This window comes from Portunus trituberculatus, chromosome 42 (genome assembly GCF_017591435.1).
Source record: "Portunus trituberculatus isolate SZX2019 chromosome 42, ASM1759143v1, whole genome shotgun sequence".
Lineage (NCBI taxonomy): Eukaryota > Metazoa > Arthropoda > Malacostraca > Decapoda > Portunidae > Portunus > Portunus trituberculatus.
In genome coordinates this window covers 25,672,759-25,690,581 of record NC_059296.1, presented here as the reverse complement: position 1 = coordinate 25,690,581, position 17,823 = coordinate 25,672,759, and the positions used below count along the sequence as shown (strand labels likewise).

The window sequence follows — 17,823 nt, the reverse complement described above, 5'->3', positions numbered from 1 at the left end:
GAAGAGGAAAAAGATCCAGCTACACAATCTCCTACGAACTACAAGTGGTATGTTATGTCAAGGAGCATGTCAATAGAGTAGCAGCAAGGGCTTTAAGGCCACCACCAACAGAAAAACTGGCAACAGCATGAAGAGTGCAAGGAAAGGTAAACATAACATTCATTGCCCAGCCCCACATTGGCCAGAACTTGAGGATGACATTGCTTGGTTTTTAGGTTGGGTTTTGTTTAGTATACCACGTAGGCTGTGGTGTAACAGATACAGCCAGAAGCGTAGTGTTGACAATGTTGCTTGATAAAAATAGTTGGGCTGTCATGTCCACTCACTGTCCCTTCCCCCCACCCCCACCTACTGCTCACAATTTTCAGATTTTTATATGCGATTTTGTTGATTTCAGACCTCTTTTGCAATTCACATCACTTCATGTAATGCTTCCCCACCCAAAAACCCCAATTTCCAATAAATCCTGCAAGAATGTTGGAAATGAGAGGTAGGCACAAGTTGGAGTTTAAAAATAATCATAACTTGAAAAATATCAATCAGATGACAAATACCACCAATCATTTCACTACTATCAGAAAAACATAAGCCACATACTTGATTCCATGGTTGGGTGAAACTGTGAATTGATAAGGTTTTCTGCTTGTATTAAGTACTGCTAGATTGCTTTCAACAGTATATGTTTTAATTCCACTAAAAACTTTTTCTTTCTGAAATCGACTTGCTAAAATGGGGGTGCATCTTATATGCATGTCCTATATGCCACCAAATACAGTAAGTATTTTCTGGCAATGGACTACCCCTATCCACTTTCTAATCCATTAAATTGAGGGCCAAGTGTATAGTATTAGTGCTCAGCCATAAAAGAAGAGAAAAATAATAAATAAATAAATAAATAAATAAATAAATAAAATAAAAATAAATAAAAAAAAAATAAATAAATAAATAATAAATAAAAATAAAATAAAATAATAATAACAATAACAATGAATAAAAATAAAACTAAAGCACATCCTTCAATACAATTTAGATAAAACCAAAAGATCAACAAGTGCATCTGAAAGCTATTATTGTAAACATTACATTTACTCAACAGTATCTACACAGTATACAAATAATAGGTGTAAATAGAATGTCAAGGAAGTAAGAAGTATTACCTTTGGAACATCATCCTTTTTTCCTTTCTCCAACTGCTTATCTTCACAAAATTTGAATCCTTCTCTTGCAACTATCTGGTAGGTTGTGATTACAATATCAAACTGAGCCAGACTGAAAAGACAGAATTATGAGAATAAGTCCCTTATTGTATTTTCAAAACAATATTCTATTTGTTGTCACAATATAAACCAGTGACCTCTCTAAGATATGCAACAGTTCCTATTTATGCACTGGAATTCTAAACAGAACAAGATCAAATATCAAGATTCACAAATAGAGAAAAATAAAGACTATTCAACAGGAAAATGACCACCAGCACAAGCAAATCTAAACACCTAAATGACTGGAAACAGTTATAACCACTTTCATAGGTGAGGACTGGAGAAAATTATAACCAATTTAGTATTATGATAAATTCAGCTACTTTTTATAATTTTTGTAGTTCAGTCATTGGTAATACTGCCTGTGAGGAAATTAGCTTAATCTCAGTTTTTATCCTGCTCTTATTATAGTCAAATGCAGAAAGTATGACAAGTCTGATTCCTTGTCCATTCCCTTCCTCCCTTGCATCTCACTGTTACATATACAGGCAACCCCCGCTTAACGAAGGAGTTATGTTCCTAAAAAACACTTCGTTAAGCGAACCGATTATAACAAGTTTAACCCCTGACTTGTACTTCCATTGAGAGTAAGCAAAGCGAGAGTGCATCATAGTACAGTGAAAGTTTTAATGAAAGTAAAAATTATGAAGTTTAACACTTAGGCAGTTAAATTTAAGTCATTATAATGTACACTAATGTATGTATGTAATTTTATAATGTTGATCTTAAATTTATGAAGGGAGGGAGAGTGAAATGGGAAAGACACTAACCGGCAACCTGTGGAATGTAAACAAAGGGCGCATCACTATACGGCATACACAACTTATGTACCACATTTCCACAAGGCTTTCCATTTTATCCATTGTAGAGTCACGAGTTCAGGTGGTTCTTTTAGCTTGCAAGGAAGATACAGTCTCACCAGCCTTCTTAATCCGTAAACTGCGCCAGATATCTTAAGATGCTATGTGACCAACTGCGCCTGACATCTTAAGATGACAGGTTTTCTAAGCTGTATTTCAAAAGTTCCCGCACAGCCACCGTAAATTCCAATGAACATCATGTGGCAACATCATCCCTCTTTCACTTCAAGCGGCTTCATATAGGCATTATTATCTCAGTCAGCCTTAGGCAGTCATAGAAGACAGTAGTAATTCATGATCATCTTCCGATGCTGGCCAGCCTCCTGGCTCCCACATTCATGGCCATGGGGGAGGCAGAAGATGTCGTAAAAAGGAGGAGATAGTAAAAGAAAGCTTGCACTAGGCCCTGATGATGTAGATTATTTACAGTAATCAACTTCTGGTGCTGTGAAAAAGCCCAAGAGATGCCGTAAACACCCTCCTGCCTCTCAAGGTCACGAGCGCACTGAAGAATGTCAAGTACCAATGTGTGCTGTACTTTGTTTCACTGAGTATCACACACTGAAACAATACTGAATAACACCATGCTGCAAACTATAAATAGTTTCGGATAAAGGGAGAAAAAATCAAACATGATTGGGAAGTGCAGTATGATCTCTTTGCCACCCTCCTGGCTCCCCTGTCACTGGCCCCCACTTCCCAAAGAACTTCAGCCAGCCATCACTGCCACACAATGTAATTTTTTTCATTTTTTGTTTCACTTTCCAGTGCTCTACTTGTCTCCTTTGAGTTTCATATGATCAAAGATAGTTTTCAAGCAAGTTGATTTTTTGCCATTTTTTGCACACCCTACAGCTGTCCTGAAATCATAATTGTGCAGTTTAAGGGTTAACAGTCTGCTGACTTGAAAATAGTAGAGACAGTATATGGAGTCAAGATGGTGGCCAGCAATGCTATAGTTTTCTCGCCTCTCTCGTGTCTGTGAATAATATCCAGCTTCACTTCGAGAGTAAGAGACTTCCTGGTCTTCTTAGGAACACTAGGCCACATTGCAGAGCATTTTGGTGGTAAGTTGAGCGAGTGAGGATGAGCTGCTGCTGACGCTGTCATGGGAGTGAGTGGTGCGTGTGTTGTCCACGAGAGGCTTGATCTTGATCTTGATCTTGATTCTACAGGTGTCCCAGGATTTCTCCTGAGGCAGGCCTTAGTATTTGCGGCTCCTGGTGTATTCAAAAGCTTGTCGGCTTGCGTGATATGGTGGGGCTTTCAAACTTGGAAAAAATTATCTGGATAAAACTTCATTAAAGCGAGTTTGGTGTTTGTTAAACGAGCAGATGGTTGTAAAATTAAACCTTCGTTGTAGTGAAATTTCATAGTGTGAACCTACGTTAAACGGGGATTGCCTGTATTACCTTATTCTCTCATACTCAACCATTTGCAACACATCTTAGTGAGAGTGCAATTGGGCAAGAATTCGATAATTGTTTAGCATGTATGAAGAGAGCTAAGGGCACCTGTTTTTGTAAGGCACCAGCCATATCCAGTCAGGCAGAATGGACACATGGCAGAAAAACTACTCGTTCTCTCTCTAAAAGTCTCTCCTCTTCAACTCAAAGTCTCTCCATAACCACTGCATGTAAAGACTTCTGGATGGCACCATTACAGAGATAATGGTTAGATTAATAAATACAAAGAATATTGAATTCACTCTTCATTTGCAGGTTAAGTTTAAGTGTGTGAATACAGACTATTTTTGATGTTTAGCATTGGAAAGTCAGCACTAGCAGGATGTAACTCACCACCACCACCACATTTTCTTTATGGGTTAAAGAATGTAAGCTGGTGACCATAATTATTTTAAAGAAACTCAACTAATGGGGGTGAAAACCAAGGAGCACCATCCAAGCTGCAATGCCATACCAATAAATAAATAAATAAATATAGAATAAAAAATAATTATAAAATATGAATAAAAAAATAAATATGTATATAAATAAATCAAACAAACAAATAAAAAAAAAAAATGAATTTGAGCTGAAAGCACTTTTTACTAAAAAGTCATGTGAAAAATCCATACATTGCCACAGCCACTGAGACAGGTAACTCAGATCTGCCTCACATAAAATCAAATGAATGTTTGCATGTTCTAATTTACTTCCCATTCCAAGCAAGGCACCACAATTGTAATTGCAATTATGAAGCTAGATATAAGCTGATGATTCTGAGATGACAATTTTAAAAATCCTTTATAAAGATATTATTATTAATATTATAGATATTACAGATATTCAACCACAAATCTAACCTTTTTGCACTACGATCTCTAGCATTGCCATGGTACACAAGTATCCTCAAGTTGCCTCTCTGCACATGTCGCTTAACCTCACCCTCCCACTGCCCCAGCAAGGAAGCAGGACACACCACTAATGTCCCACTGGATGGAACTAAAGAGAATCTTGATGTACCTGCAAAACAATTTCATCATAGTTATATGAACAAATTTATAGTATCAGTTTTTGCATTAAGAAGACTCATCCCTTACACCAATGAAGCTGTATCCCTTACATCTAATTAGATGAATTTTACAACAGGGAATGTGATGGAGTTAATCAAATGATGAGTAGGATTATAAAATGTACTGAACATGAGCATAAATACTTTATACTTTAATCAAGTAGGGATAATATTCATTTTACCATTAATTGTGATACACAAATAAACAAAGTTTAGTTAGTAACAGCTGTCTTTCTACAAAGACTTGACAAAATTGTCATTCTTGTAAATTTGACAATTCTTTTTGAGTATTTTTACAGCTTTCTGATAGAGGTATTTGCTTCACCTCAAGTTTTTTTGTCAATATCATTGTACTGTATACTATAAGATGGAACAAATGACAAAACAGCTATTCCTCATCTTTAAGTTAACAATCTTTTTTATGTAATTTATATAATGCTTAATGATTCTGCTGTAACTATCTAACCTGCGATTGAGTAAAAAATGCAGGTGACTTTAGTCCTTGGTAGATAGTGAAATCTTGTACAGCTGACTATTCAATTATATAAAAGATGAATATGCATTTCATATCTGGGCCCAACTCAAAACTAGTAAACTGACACCAATTCTCCTTTGGTTCTAGAGATGTCATATGTGTCAAGGTTATTGTTCCAAAAACAATGTATCCCAAACTTCCAAGCACAATCAATATTTCAATCAACTGTACCTCCATATTTTTTTGTGATCCATCCACCTGTATCCTCTTCTCCACTATCTTGCTCTTCTTTAAGAGATGAGAAATCATCAGCAAGGATCCCTTCACTAACCAGTTCTCGGTGTCGCAATATCAAGGATATCATAGTTAAAGTTTTCCCAAGGCCCATGTCATCAGCTGAAATATATAAACAATGTTGTGTATTTACATAACTATCATTCTATAATGCTATGCATAAAATGTTTCAGAATACATTATACATCATATACAAGATAACATGTAAGATAGTCCACTGAAGAAGTCTGTAAATCAGCAAATGAAATACAATGGAGATCACCTGAAAGAGTATGTGATTAATGTCAGAACGGAGAGCATGGTTATATCATAGAACAAGTGATCAATGCAAGAAAAGAAGAAATTATTCCATTATCTTACTTGGCTGAACAATCTACTCCACTACACTATATCCCAGAAGTGTAGGCACAGCAAAACAGGCTACACAAATCCACAGCAAGACCTAACAGAATACACTGGTTAAACCCTCAATTTCATAATGAGACTGTTCTTTATCCCACACCTACCTCAATGCTGAGATGATAGCAGATGTAGGGGATTTCCTACACATGCCCCACCACATGCCAATAGACTGCACTAAATACACCCACACTCCGTAGCAATTGACAAAATTGCATCAGTTAGTTATATTTTTAAACATTCCATCATGACTTTTAAGTAACTTTTTGCAACAGAATTAAATACTCATACTTTAGTACTAAGGACTAAAAAGAGTTAACATCAGTCCGATGATGCCAATCATGCCTAAGTACCTACATCGAGGTCAGGTTACATTAGTAGTGGCTAATATCAACATTATTATTATTATTTTTTTTTATGTCATAGCCTATAGTGCCTGTAGGTATACTTAAAGAGTATGAGAAGTGCTGTCCAGCTTCCACCCATTAGCAGCTCAGGCAATTTTATTCATAGTGGTACCAATATTAGGGCCCTTATTATCACCCAAGTGCATCTTTGGTGTATGGCAATTACACCTCCACCTAGAACAACGTAGTGTAGTGGTTAGCACAATTGGCTCCCAACCGAGAAGACACAGGTTCGAATCCCGTGAGAGGAAAGGCATATGGGCGAGCTCCTTAATGTGTAGCCCCTGTTCACCTAGCAGTAAATAGGTACGGGATGTAACTAAGGGTGTTGTGGCCCCGCCGTCTTGGTGTGTGCTCAGATGTGTGTGGTGGTCTCAGTCCTAACCGAAGATCAGTCAGTATGAGCTCTGAGCTCGTTCCATAATGGGGAAGACTGGCTGGGTGACCAGCAGGCAACCGGTGAACCTGAGTATCATGATGACATGTAGATAACTTTAAACCACTCGACAAATGACAAAGTTTCAAGGTGGTACGTCATGGGATTCAAACCTAAACATGGACGTCTGCCTGATCCCATGCTCACCACCTTATCCACTATGCCACCGATGGTGGCATTGTAAGGGCTTAATGAATCACTACTAAAAACAAAACAAGTTATCGCAAACACAATACAGGATGTAAAACAGTCAACAGCGTGGACGAGACTAGCAAGATAGAACCAAGGCCCATGGAATAGAAAGTCGACCTACGAAACATTCAAAATGGGTCTAATGTGCGCATCCGTGACATCAGCGGGTTCACAAGTGGTCAGGGCGGGGACGTTGGTTCAGTTAGCAAGCTGCCTGGTAGGTGTTCACGTGCTTCTCTCTCTGTTCCGCGCCAACATCGGTCACAATGCCGAGTTGTGCAGTACGTGACTTTTTTAATCATCAGTAGTATATAATATGTAGTATGTAGTATGTGGTAAATGAAAACCATTATTATTTTTTTCCTGGTAATATTGCACCTTAAGACATTAGTAAATTTCTGATGTTTAGTTATTGAGAGGTCCCCATTCAGTTACTTGTGTAGATATAAATTGCCTCAGTTATATAAGTAACAAAAATGAAATAATAATAATAATTATGAAAACAGCAACACTATATCAATATTACTACTACTACTAATAATAATAATAAGAGCAAAAGTTTAATAATAGTAATAGTAATAATAATAATAATAATAATAATAATAAAAATAATAATAATAATTGATAACAGCAAGAATATTGGTATCATTAAATATGATAATGATACAATAGTCAAAGAGAAAGAGTGCTCTGAGAGAGAGAGAGAGAGAGAGAGAGAGAGAGAGAGAGAGAGAGAGAGAGAGAGAGAGAGAGAGAGAGAGAGAGAGAGAGAGAGAGAGAGAGAGAGAGAGAGAGAGAGAGAGAGACCTGGCAGGTGGAGGGTGTGGGGTGGTAATAGGATGCAGTAAAACCTTCACAAAACTTGTCACCTGTGCCAGGTAAGTATGATTTGCTCAGCGGGCAGAGGGAGAGCGTGAGGTTTCCGTGCATGAAAGACACGTCCTGGGAGGCAGCTCCCCTGTTGGTGAACCTCCTGATGTCACTAGCCCCAGCTCTTTTCCCCTTTAGAGCTGCGCGTAGGTCAACCTTCTATTCTATGGGCCTTCGATACAATAAGGGAAGATGTTGGGTGAGGCTGCATATGTATACGAACAATACATATACAGTGCTTTACGTACATTGTCATCATTATTACACACCAACTTACCGAATTACTGTACATACAGTATTTGTAAGTGACGCCACAGACCCTGTGATATAGTGAAAAATCTGCAGAACGTATCTATGAGTATGTATAAAATCCGCAAAACAGTGAAGCCGCGAAATAGCGAGGGAACACTGTAATACATTACAACTGAAGAAACTTCAACCAACATTTAGTATGTGAGCTCCTGGGTAAAAGTCAAAGATTTCCAATATCTGGACTTTTCCTATTCCAAGGTAGAGTGGTGGTTAATGTTCATCATGAGGTTATAAATTTGTGTTTTATTCTCAGTATATAAGATAACCCGTTGATTTACAGTCTCTTCCATCTATGACGTCCGTTCCAGGTGTGGCAGATTCCAGAATTCCCATAAGTGCAGCATTGCCATTTCGACCACTAATTATCAGATTAAAATTGTCTCCTTACCTACCTATCCACAAGCCTCTGGTTTCTCTCTCTCTCTCTCTCTCTCTCTCTCTCTCTCTCTCTCTCTCTCTCTCTCTCATATACTAATATAATTTATATTTTATTTATTTAGTATTATTTATCATTCATTTTTTACTTTTTTTTTCCCCCATACCACCTACATGAGGTAAAATCAGGGTTGTAGTTTCCACCTTGCTTGGTAGCCAGAAAGTGAGGCGTGAGGCGTGAGCCTTGATACTTGACCTGATTCGAACCAGGTGAGGGACCCAAGGAGACATGCTAACCACCACCATCACCACATTGTGGCAACATTGGAAAAAACTTCTGCCACATCACAGAATTTTTATAAATTGTTGTTATAATCCTAAACATGGACAATCATTGTACTATGTGGCTTCCTTTACTATATACAGCATACATAAAATATCACTTTTAAATAGTATACAGATGGGAAATGATGGAGAGAGAGAAGATTGATTTGGCAGTGTGGATAGAGGTAAATGATGTCACCTGCCCCACCCTGAATGGACTTCATAGATGGAACAGACTATAAAGTTTAAAAAAAAAAAAAAAAAAAAAAAAAAAAAATCCCTTATAGTCTGCCTTACATGGTAAATTCAGACATGAAGACAAAACATATCAGTCATGCTTGAACCCTGTAATGTACAGCGAGGTAAATACATGCACACACATTCCCTCTACTACTAAGTGCTGTTGTCAATTTAGAATATTTTTTGGCAACCATTTGTGTACATTTCAAACTGCTTATATATTGCATACATTTTCCATAACATCCCTGCTGTCCCATCCCTTGCCTTCACTTGTACACTGATAACATTCATGTTAACATATTTTCACCATGGCATTCAAGAAATTTTCCAAGAAACCTTCACATATTTCTTTGTAAAAATGCACAATAAATATTACATTAACAAAATTCATGCATGTTTTTGTAGTAGTGACAACATGGGGGTAGAGTGATAGTTGTCTAAGCAACCAGCATGAAGTGTACAGAGGTAATGAATTTCTGATGTCAGTGACCATCAAAGACAAGACTTACCAAGTATGCCACCAGGAGGCAATTGTGACTCCCTCCAAAGAAGCCAAGCCAGCCCTCGACACTGGTGATCCATGAGAGCTACCTTTAAGCAAGATGGTTGTTCTTCTTTGGTCACTTCAACATCAGGACATGACAGCAAAGCATTATGCAAACTTTCAACAGCATCAGTTGTAACTCTCACCATCTCCCTATGTCGAGCTGAAAAAACCAGATAATGTGAAAGCTATAGCAATTATACATAATAAATATAATCATGTACTGAAGATGTAGACTATATATTAAACTTAACAGACTATCTATACATTACACTTTCTTACATAGAAAACAAAACTCGAAAGAATAAAAAAAGAGGTAGTACTTAATACAAATGGAGATAGTGATACATATCAAGACTTCAGCAATTGTTTACATACTCCTATTACAGGAAAGTTAAAAGATGAGAAAGGTCAAACTATGAAAATAAGATTTGTTTTCTTTACTGGTTCTTAGTAGACATTAACTGATCTATTATAAAATAAATCAGAACACATCTTTTAATAGGTTAAAGATAAATGGTTATCCTTTACTGTCACAGCCTAGCTACACTAAACTTCCCACTTTCTCTCAACCCTACTCTCTACCTCTATACTGTAAGAGTTAACCAGTATTCTCAATTATTCATCCCTTCTTATGACAAAGTATGAAATTCTGGGCTTGCTTATGTTTCCTTCATCTTATGACATGAACTCTTTCAAAATGGAGTTTTCAGGACACTTGTCCTCCAATTTTGGATCATCCTTTTAACATTACTTTTGCTGCTGGCTTTTTTTTCTCTCTCTCTTTTTTTCCCCTTGGACAGTGTCCCTCTTACCAAGCTTTATTCCATGTCATTTGGCTCTTGTATCTCAAGTATTCATTTTTTCACTATCAATTTTATCTAGTCCTAAATCCCCTTCACTGGACACACATTGACATTGCCCTAAACTGATCATGTTAAATAGAGAGGTCCCAAACTGATGAGTTTTTCATTGTTCACCGGCTGGTTTATTTGAGGAGTGGGTCAACATCATCTCGTGGTACAGAGTTGTCATCTCTAAACACTATATTATAATATATTTATTGATTTGCCATGCTTTTACTTTTCCTGATATTTTCATGTTGTCATTTTATCATGGCATTTCTTTACAGTTACTTGAGTTTATATGACTAACATCATTATATAGAACAAAATATAGCTGCCTGGTGTACCAAGCTCTCATTTTTAGAGACTTTAATACAGCACAAAATCTTGACACACATTTCACCTCACCTCTACACAGGTTAATGCTTGACAAGAAAAGGGTACAGCTATTTTTGCTTTATGAGAGAAAAAAAATTGCAGCCAAAAACAAAATAGCCTGAGGGTGCTGCAGTGCTTTTATCACCATGTCCCTAGCTGTGTCTTGCCATAAGCCTGAACATCTTGTGCCTTTAGACTAAAAATAACCCGACAGGATGGCCACTATCCATTACCTACTAAGCGTTTCAGAGAGTTGTAAGGAACATGCATATCATTATGAAATTTTGCCAGTGTATTTGACATCCTCCCCGAATATCCCAATGTGTCATGAATCGTCAACAGTATATTACAATGGCACTTCTCCCTTAAAAATAGGAGAAAGTCACTTATCCCTCACGAAGAAACAGACAAGTGGTGAGAAATAGGGATGTAGTACTATCTGTGACGTAGTAACAAGCTCCACCCACATAGTCCCTCCCCCTGCTCCTACCCTCCCTCTCTTCCATCACCCTCCCCATGCCTTTGTGTTGTATGTTTTGGTGATGCTACTGTTATGCATGAGATACCTACTGGTGATGAACGTTTTAAAGTTTTCCTATTGTCAAATTGTAGTGGTTAAAGTAGTGGTGTGCATGATAAAGACAGGGTAGCGGTGATTGAAACCTTCCCCCTCCCCTATTCTCTCAAGTCAGTTCCTTCAATCATGCGAGGATGTGACTATATATAATAGGAATATATAATACCACTACGACATCACATACTGTACGCTTTAAAAAACTGCATGATGGCAGAGAGAGAGAGAGAGAGAGAGAGAGAGAGAGAGAGAGAGAGAGAGAGAGAGAGAGAGAGAGAGAGGGAGAGAAGAAGGAGCGAAATATGGAGAGGGGGATGGAAGAGAGGGAGGGTAGGAGCAGGGGAAGGGACTATGTGGGTGGAGCTTGTTACTATGTCACAGATAGTACTACGTCCCCATTTCTCACCACTTGTCCGTTTCTTCATGAGGGATAAGTGACTTTCTCCTATTTTTATAGGGAGAAGTGCCATTGTTATATACTGTTGACAATTCATGACACATTGGGATATTCGGGGAGTGTGTCAAATACACTGTGGCAGAATTTCATAATGATATGCGTGTTCCTTACAAAGTTATTCTAGAAAAACATGCCCTCAAACTCTCTGAAACGCTTAGTTAGTAGTTCTCTGCTAGGCCTCTGTGACACCAAACACATCTATGCAGAATGAATTGATTGGCAATAGACAATCTCATTATCAGATTTTGATTTTTAAGTTATAAAAGATAAACTTATTCATGGGGCTTCATATGTTCATGGTTTCTTGTAGCTTACTTTCAAGCCTAGTGGCACTATCTTTATAGCGGTCCTTTGGATTCTTCCTAGTTTCCTTATGTCCTTTTGCATGTGCAGTGACCATACCACTGCTGAATATTCTAGTCTAGGTCTTATCATCGTGGTTATTATCTTTTTCATTATACTCTTATCCATGGAATTGAACACCACCCTGATGTTTGTTAGTTTCTTGTATGTGGAAGCAAATAAGTCATTTATGTGTCATTCTGGAGTCAGGGTGCCTTGTATAACCACTCCCAGGACTTTCTCTTCCCTCCTTTTCATTATAACCTCTTCTCCCATTTCGTATTCCCATGCAGGTCTTCTATTACTTTTACACATTTCCATCACATGGCATTTCCTTGTATAATATTCTAATTTCCACTTTCGGCTCCATTCCCAAATCTTGTCAATATTTTTCTGCAATTCCATACAGTCCTTATTCTTCCTTTTTACTCTAAAGAGTGTCTCATCATCTGCAAAAAAAATTTTTGTAGCTACTAAAGCTCTCTTGTATATCATTAATATTTACTTGGAACATTATTAGTGCCAGCACCAAACCCTGTGGTATGCCACTACTAACTGTGCTCCAACTTGATGGGGTGTCTCTTATCATTGTTCTCATTTTTCTTTCTGTTAAATAGTTTGTCATCCAGTGGAAGATATTTTCCAGTATTCCTCCAATGTGTTCTATTTTCCATAAAAGTCTTCTATGTGGTAGTCTGTCAAAAGCTTTTTTAATATCTAAATACACTGTGTCAACCCATCCATCTCTCCTTTGTACCTCATCTATTACTCTTGTATAGAAGCTTAGTAAATTTGTTATAAATGATCATCCTTTCCTCAATCCAAATTGGGAGTTATTCATTATTTCATTTTTCGCCAGATATTCTAACCATTTTACTTTAATCACAATTTCACAGATCTTTCCCACAACACTAGTCAGTGACACTGGTCTATAATTTAGGGACAATCTTTTTTTTTTCCTCTTTCTTTTTTTTATATAGGGACTATATTAGAGATGTACCGATACCAAAATTTTGGCCAATTCCGATATCAATACCGATACCACCTAATTGGGCTGATACCGATACTACTACCGATACTGATACCACCGATACCGATACTACTACTTATAGTGATTACTGCACTGGACACTAGGATGAGTTGGTGGATGGCGAGCGTTATCAGATGGGAGGCTTTGTTTTGGGGGATGCTGTAAGTCCTTCTGAGAACGTTTGTGAAATAGGAGCAATTCTAGAAGCTTTTTGAAGCCATTTGCAAAGGTAAATTACTCATTAATTGGAATGAATATCTTCTCAGTCTTCTGATTCTTGTCAGTTATTTTAAATTCTTACTTCTTACTCCTTTAGCGACCATTTGGTCTTGTGCATTTTCATTATTAATTTTATTGACGATATTTTGGCGATCAAAAATATTTTTAAAATTATTAAAATTGTAAAACAGACACAAAATATTAGCAAAAGAAACTCATTTTGTTGTGTATGTTTCTCTTTAATTAAATCTGACATCCTTTGATATTAATTCATTACACATTAGTAGACCAATTCAGAAAAATGAGCTTTCACCTAATCTTTTCAATTAAATAGAAAAAGTTTAGTTTATTCTAAATTTCTAGTGTATTGCTATGATCTTAAATAATTAATATGCAACAAATTATACACAATGCACATGATTACAAAACAGAATCGTTACTTTCTTAGTTATGGAATTTTTACATCCTTAGGTTAACACAAGTAACTCAAAAATTAAACTTGCATTAAAATTAATATACATATATAATTCGAGCTTCCACCTATTCTAGTATGATATCTTGGAAAAGGCTAGCACTAGCACTGTTAATTATAAATCAAATAAAAATATGCTGTTATTTACAATAATGCAAAATGCCTAACTACATATATATATATATATATATATATATATATATATATATATATATATATATATATATATATATATATATATATATACCATATCATTTTGTTAGATTCTCAATATCTGAAGTTTGACATTCTTAGATTATAGTTCAAAAACATAAGCTTTTCACCTGTGTGAACTTTGTGTAGGTGGAGGAGCAGCGTCTGACTGAGAGACAGTGATGATGCGTGGTGACTCATGACCGACCGTATGACAGGATGCCGGAGTTCAGCCTATACGCATTTCATACACGTCCAATTTAGAGGTTGTGGCTTATTACCACAGAAAGCAGTATTCTATGACATACGGTAATCACCACGGAAACTTAATACGCCGTATTATATCAATTTGGTATCATCAATATCTTATATCGAATATATCACTAAGTAGTAAATTCCTTTTGGGTATCGGAAGTATCGGCATAAAATATGCTGATACCGATACCGATACCCAAAAAATGGGCCGATACCGCCGATTCCAATACCGATACTGATGCATCGGTACATCTCTAGACTATATTTGAGGCGCCCCGAGCCAGAGGGAACCAACCCTCAAAAATACGAAAATTGAGTTAAAGGCGGGATCATGTTGTCGAAGGGTATAAAATTGTCGGCCAAGTGAAATACGACCATATGGGTACCTATATGAAGCCTCAAAGTGGAGTGATAATGCGTAAAAAAACGCGCGAAAAACTTCTCCGATCTGCGAGCCAGAAGGTACCAACAGCAGGGAGTTAAAGGCGGGATCATGTTGTCGAAGGGTGTAAAAGTCGTATAAAATTGTCGGCCAAGTGAAATACGACCATATGGGTACCTATACGAAGCCTCAAAGTGGAGTGATAATTCATAAAAAAGTTGCGACAAACTTCTCCGATCTGCGAGCAAGAAGGTACCAAGAGCAGGGAGGTGCGGCTGAGCCTCGCCGTGCACTCCCCAATCAGCGGCGAGTATTCTCGTGACTCATAGCCGCGCCCCCACCTTGGCCAATCACAGCCTTTGTTTACTTTAGCCCAGAGTCTCCCGCCAAATCCTTCCTTCCCTCCCTTGCCAGGCCCATTACTCCCGCATCAGCTACACCAAATCATAGAAAATAAATTTTAAAATACAATATCACAATCTTCTATACAGATACATCTCACACTATAATCTCTTCAGAAATGAAGAGAAAATAGGGAAATAAAACATTTTCGGGAATAAAAGTTGCGCTAGGGGGAAATATTGCTTTATTCGCTCATAAAAAAAATTTGTAAAAAATCGAGTTAAAAGCATATCATCATAATTTTTTTACATAATGCTTGTTTTATCATACACTTTGAAAAAATGAACCTAAAACATAACCTTCCTGGGAAAAAATGTTCTGCTACAGGTGTAGGGGTATTTATAATAATCTCTGTAAAAGTTAAAACATAGAATATACTATTAAAAAACACATGGCATGACAGGTCTTGCCGAGACCTTTCCAATGATGTATAATATGATAATATTGTGACCGATCTTACGGTAGTATTAATTGTTCAACTTTAAACGCGTTTTTCTCGAAAGTAGGTTCGTGTGGGTTGGTTCCCTCTGGCTCGGGGCGCCTCATTTGCTCTTTTCCATTTCCTTGGTACTTTACCATCCATTAAAAAGCTGTTAATCAAATTCCAAATTGGAGTGTCCATTTTGACACTCCATCTGACCTTATTGCTTTTCTTACATCCACCTTTTCTAGTAATTTGATAATTTTCTGTTTAGGCACCACATCACTTCTTAATCCCTCCTGCATCACTTGGTTGTTTAGTTCTATGAAATACCCCTCTTCATTAAATACTGATTTAAAACTCTCATTCATAAGTTCCCTCATTTCATCTGTTGTTGAAGGAGGCAGTAGACACTCCCAGTGAGGTTTAATATTGCTGGTTCAGGAGGTGCTGTGAATTTATCATTGAAGCCAGCTGTAACCTCACTAAACGTTTCCCTTTGTGTCTCACAACACAATGGGGCAGTCACAGCCTGCCCTCTAAAGACAACTTTCTTCATTCACACAAAACTACATGCACTTAGTTACACGTACATTCTTCACTCAAGGTATATATATATATATATATATATATATATATATATATATATATATATATATATATATATATAGAGAGAGAGAGAGAGAGAGAGAGAGAGAGAGAGAGAGAGAGAGAGAGAGAGAGAGAGAGAGAGAGAGAGAGAGAGAGAGAGAGAGAGAGAGAGAGAGAGAAAAAACTCCTATACCTGCCAAGGAGTCTTTCCTTTTGACTTGCTTAGGGAACGGCACTTCAGTGGCCTTTTTTTTATGATTTTTGTTGCCCTTGGCCGGTTTTCTGTCTTGCATAAAAAATCTTATTTCTCTGATTTAAATTATCATCTTTCCATTTATAAGCTTATAAAAAGCTTGGGTTCCTTTTCAAATCTCTTCACTACATCCCTTTCAAAACTTCTCTCCTCCTCCCTTCTTACTCTAATTAATTCATTTTGTGTGCCTCTTTATACTGTTTCCTATTATCTTCATTTCACTACTTCCTTAATTTCTTCCAAGCTGCATCCTTACACTTTTTTAGCTTTTGCATATATAGCATTATACCACATGTGTTTACTCTCTTTTACTCTGTATATGGGAACATATCTCTTTATCCCCTCATTGTACTTGTCTTAGGAATATTTCATACTTCTCTTGGACTGTGTTGCCTTCCACGGTTTCCTTCCAGTCAATGCTACCAAAGTAATTTCTTAATCCTTCCTTCAAAATTTGTCATGGCATGATTCAATCTTCTTTGTTTGTGTCCCTCATTACATTTCAAAATTTCCTGCTCCTCCAATTCAATTTCTAAAACCACATGATCACTTTTTTCCCACTCAGCTATGATATTTGATGGTAGGACAAGGTTCTTTTTTTTTTCATGAATATCAAATCCAGCATAGATGGTTCTTCTTCCCCTCTATACCTTGCATAGTCCTTCACCAATTGGTTCATTGTGTTTACCATTGGCAGTTGTAACACCTCTCCCCATCATCCAGCATAACACATCCATTTCTTCTCAATTTACATGTTTGCAGTTTAGATCACCCCACAAGTAGCACTCCTCTATCCTTTCTTAACATATTGTCCAAGCAATTTAACACTTCATTTTGCACTTCTTTCTGTACATCAAGCTTCATGTATTAGTCTTGTATTAAGTCTTTGGCGGCACATGTTAGAATGATACTCCTCCTTTCCCTCCCACTGGTCCTAATTGTTATGCTTAAAACCTATGCCAGTCCATCTCCATATTGTACTTCTTTCATGTATATATATATCCTCTCATGCCATTATCATTACTCCTCCTCCTGCTTTTTTCCTGCTGTCTCTCCTCCAAACATTATGTCTGTGTTCATTAAAATTTACTTGGACATCTTCACTTAACTTTGTTTCTGTTATACATACCACATCCAGTCCTTTATCCAATATATAATCTCTCACTTCCAACATTCCTGATATAAACCCATCTATATTTGTAAGCAAGATACTAAATTTTTTCCTTCCCTTTCCCAAATGTATGTACCATTTACTCTGCCTCAAGTCTAATACTCTCCAGTAGAATTTCTTCCTCTCATTCTCTGTCTTTCTCTCATTTTTTTCCTTAGCTTCACTTCTCTGTTCTCTTTTTCCCTTTCTTCCTTGTTCATATCTCTCATTATCCAAATGTTATATTATGTCATTCCAGCCCGCTTTCCAGTTGTCGCTAATATTTCTTCTACCCTACTTGCTATCTCATTTTAACTTTTAGTGGTCTTTTAGTCTCCTCACTATATTTTCCAAGTCTA

At 37.0% G+C, this 17,823-nt stretch overlaps 1 protein-coding gene across 3 annotated transcripts in view; it reads right to left on the bottom strand.

The window, feature by feature from the left end:
* The window catches only part of LOC123517489 (transcription termination factor 2-like), a 239,429-nt gene that overhangs the window by 145,110 nt on the left and 76,496 nt on the right, over window positions 1-17,823 (bottom strand). For all 3 annotated transcript variants that reach the window (XM_045277595.1, XM_045277597.1, XM_045277596.1), the window contains exons 10-13: window positions 9,467-9,664; window positions 5,340-5,504; window positions 4,425-4,584; window positions 1,158-1,269 (exon numbers count right to left, since the gene is read on the bottom strand). In XM_045277595.1, the coding sequence (XP_045133530.1) occupies window positions 1,158-1,269; window positions 4,425-4,584; window positions 5,340-5,504; window positions 9,467-9,664 (635 nt within the window). The remainder of the gene's footprint in view (window positions 1-1,157; window positions 1,270-4,424; window positions 4,585-5,339; window positions 5,505-9,466; window positions 9,665-17,823) is intronic.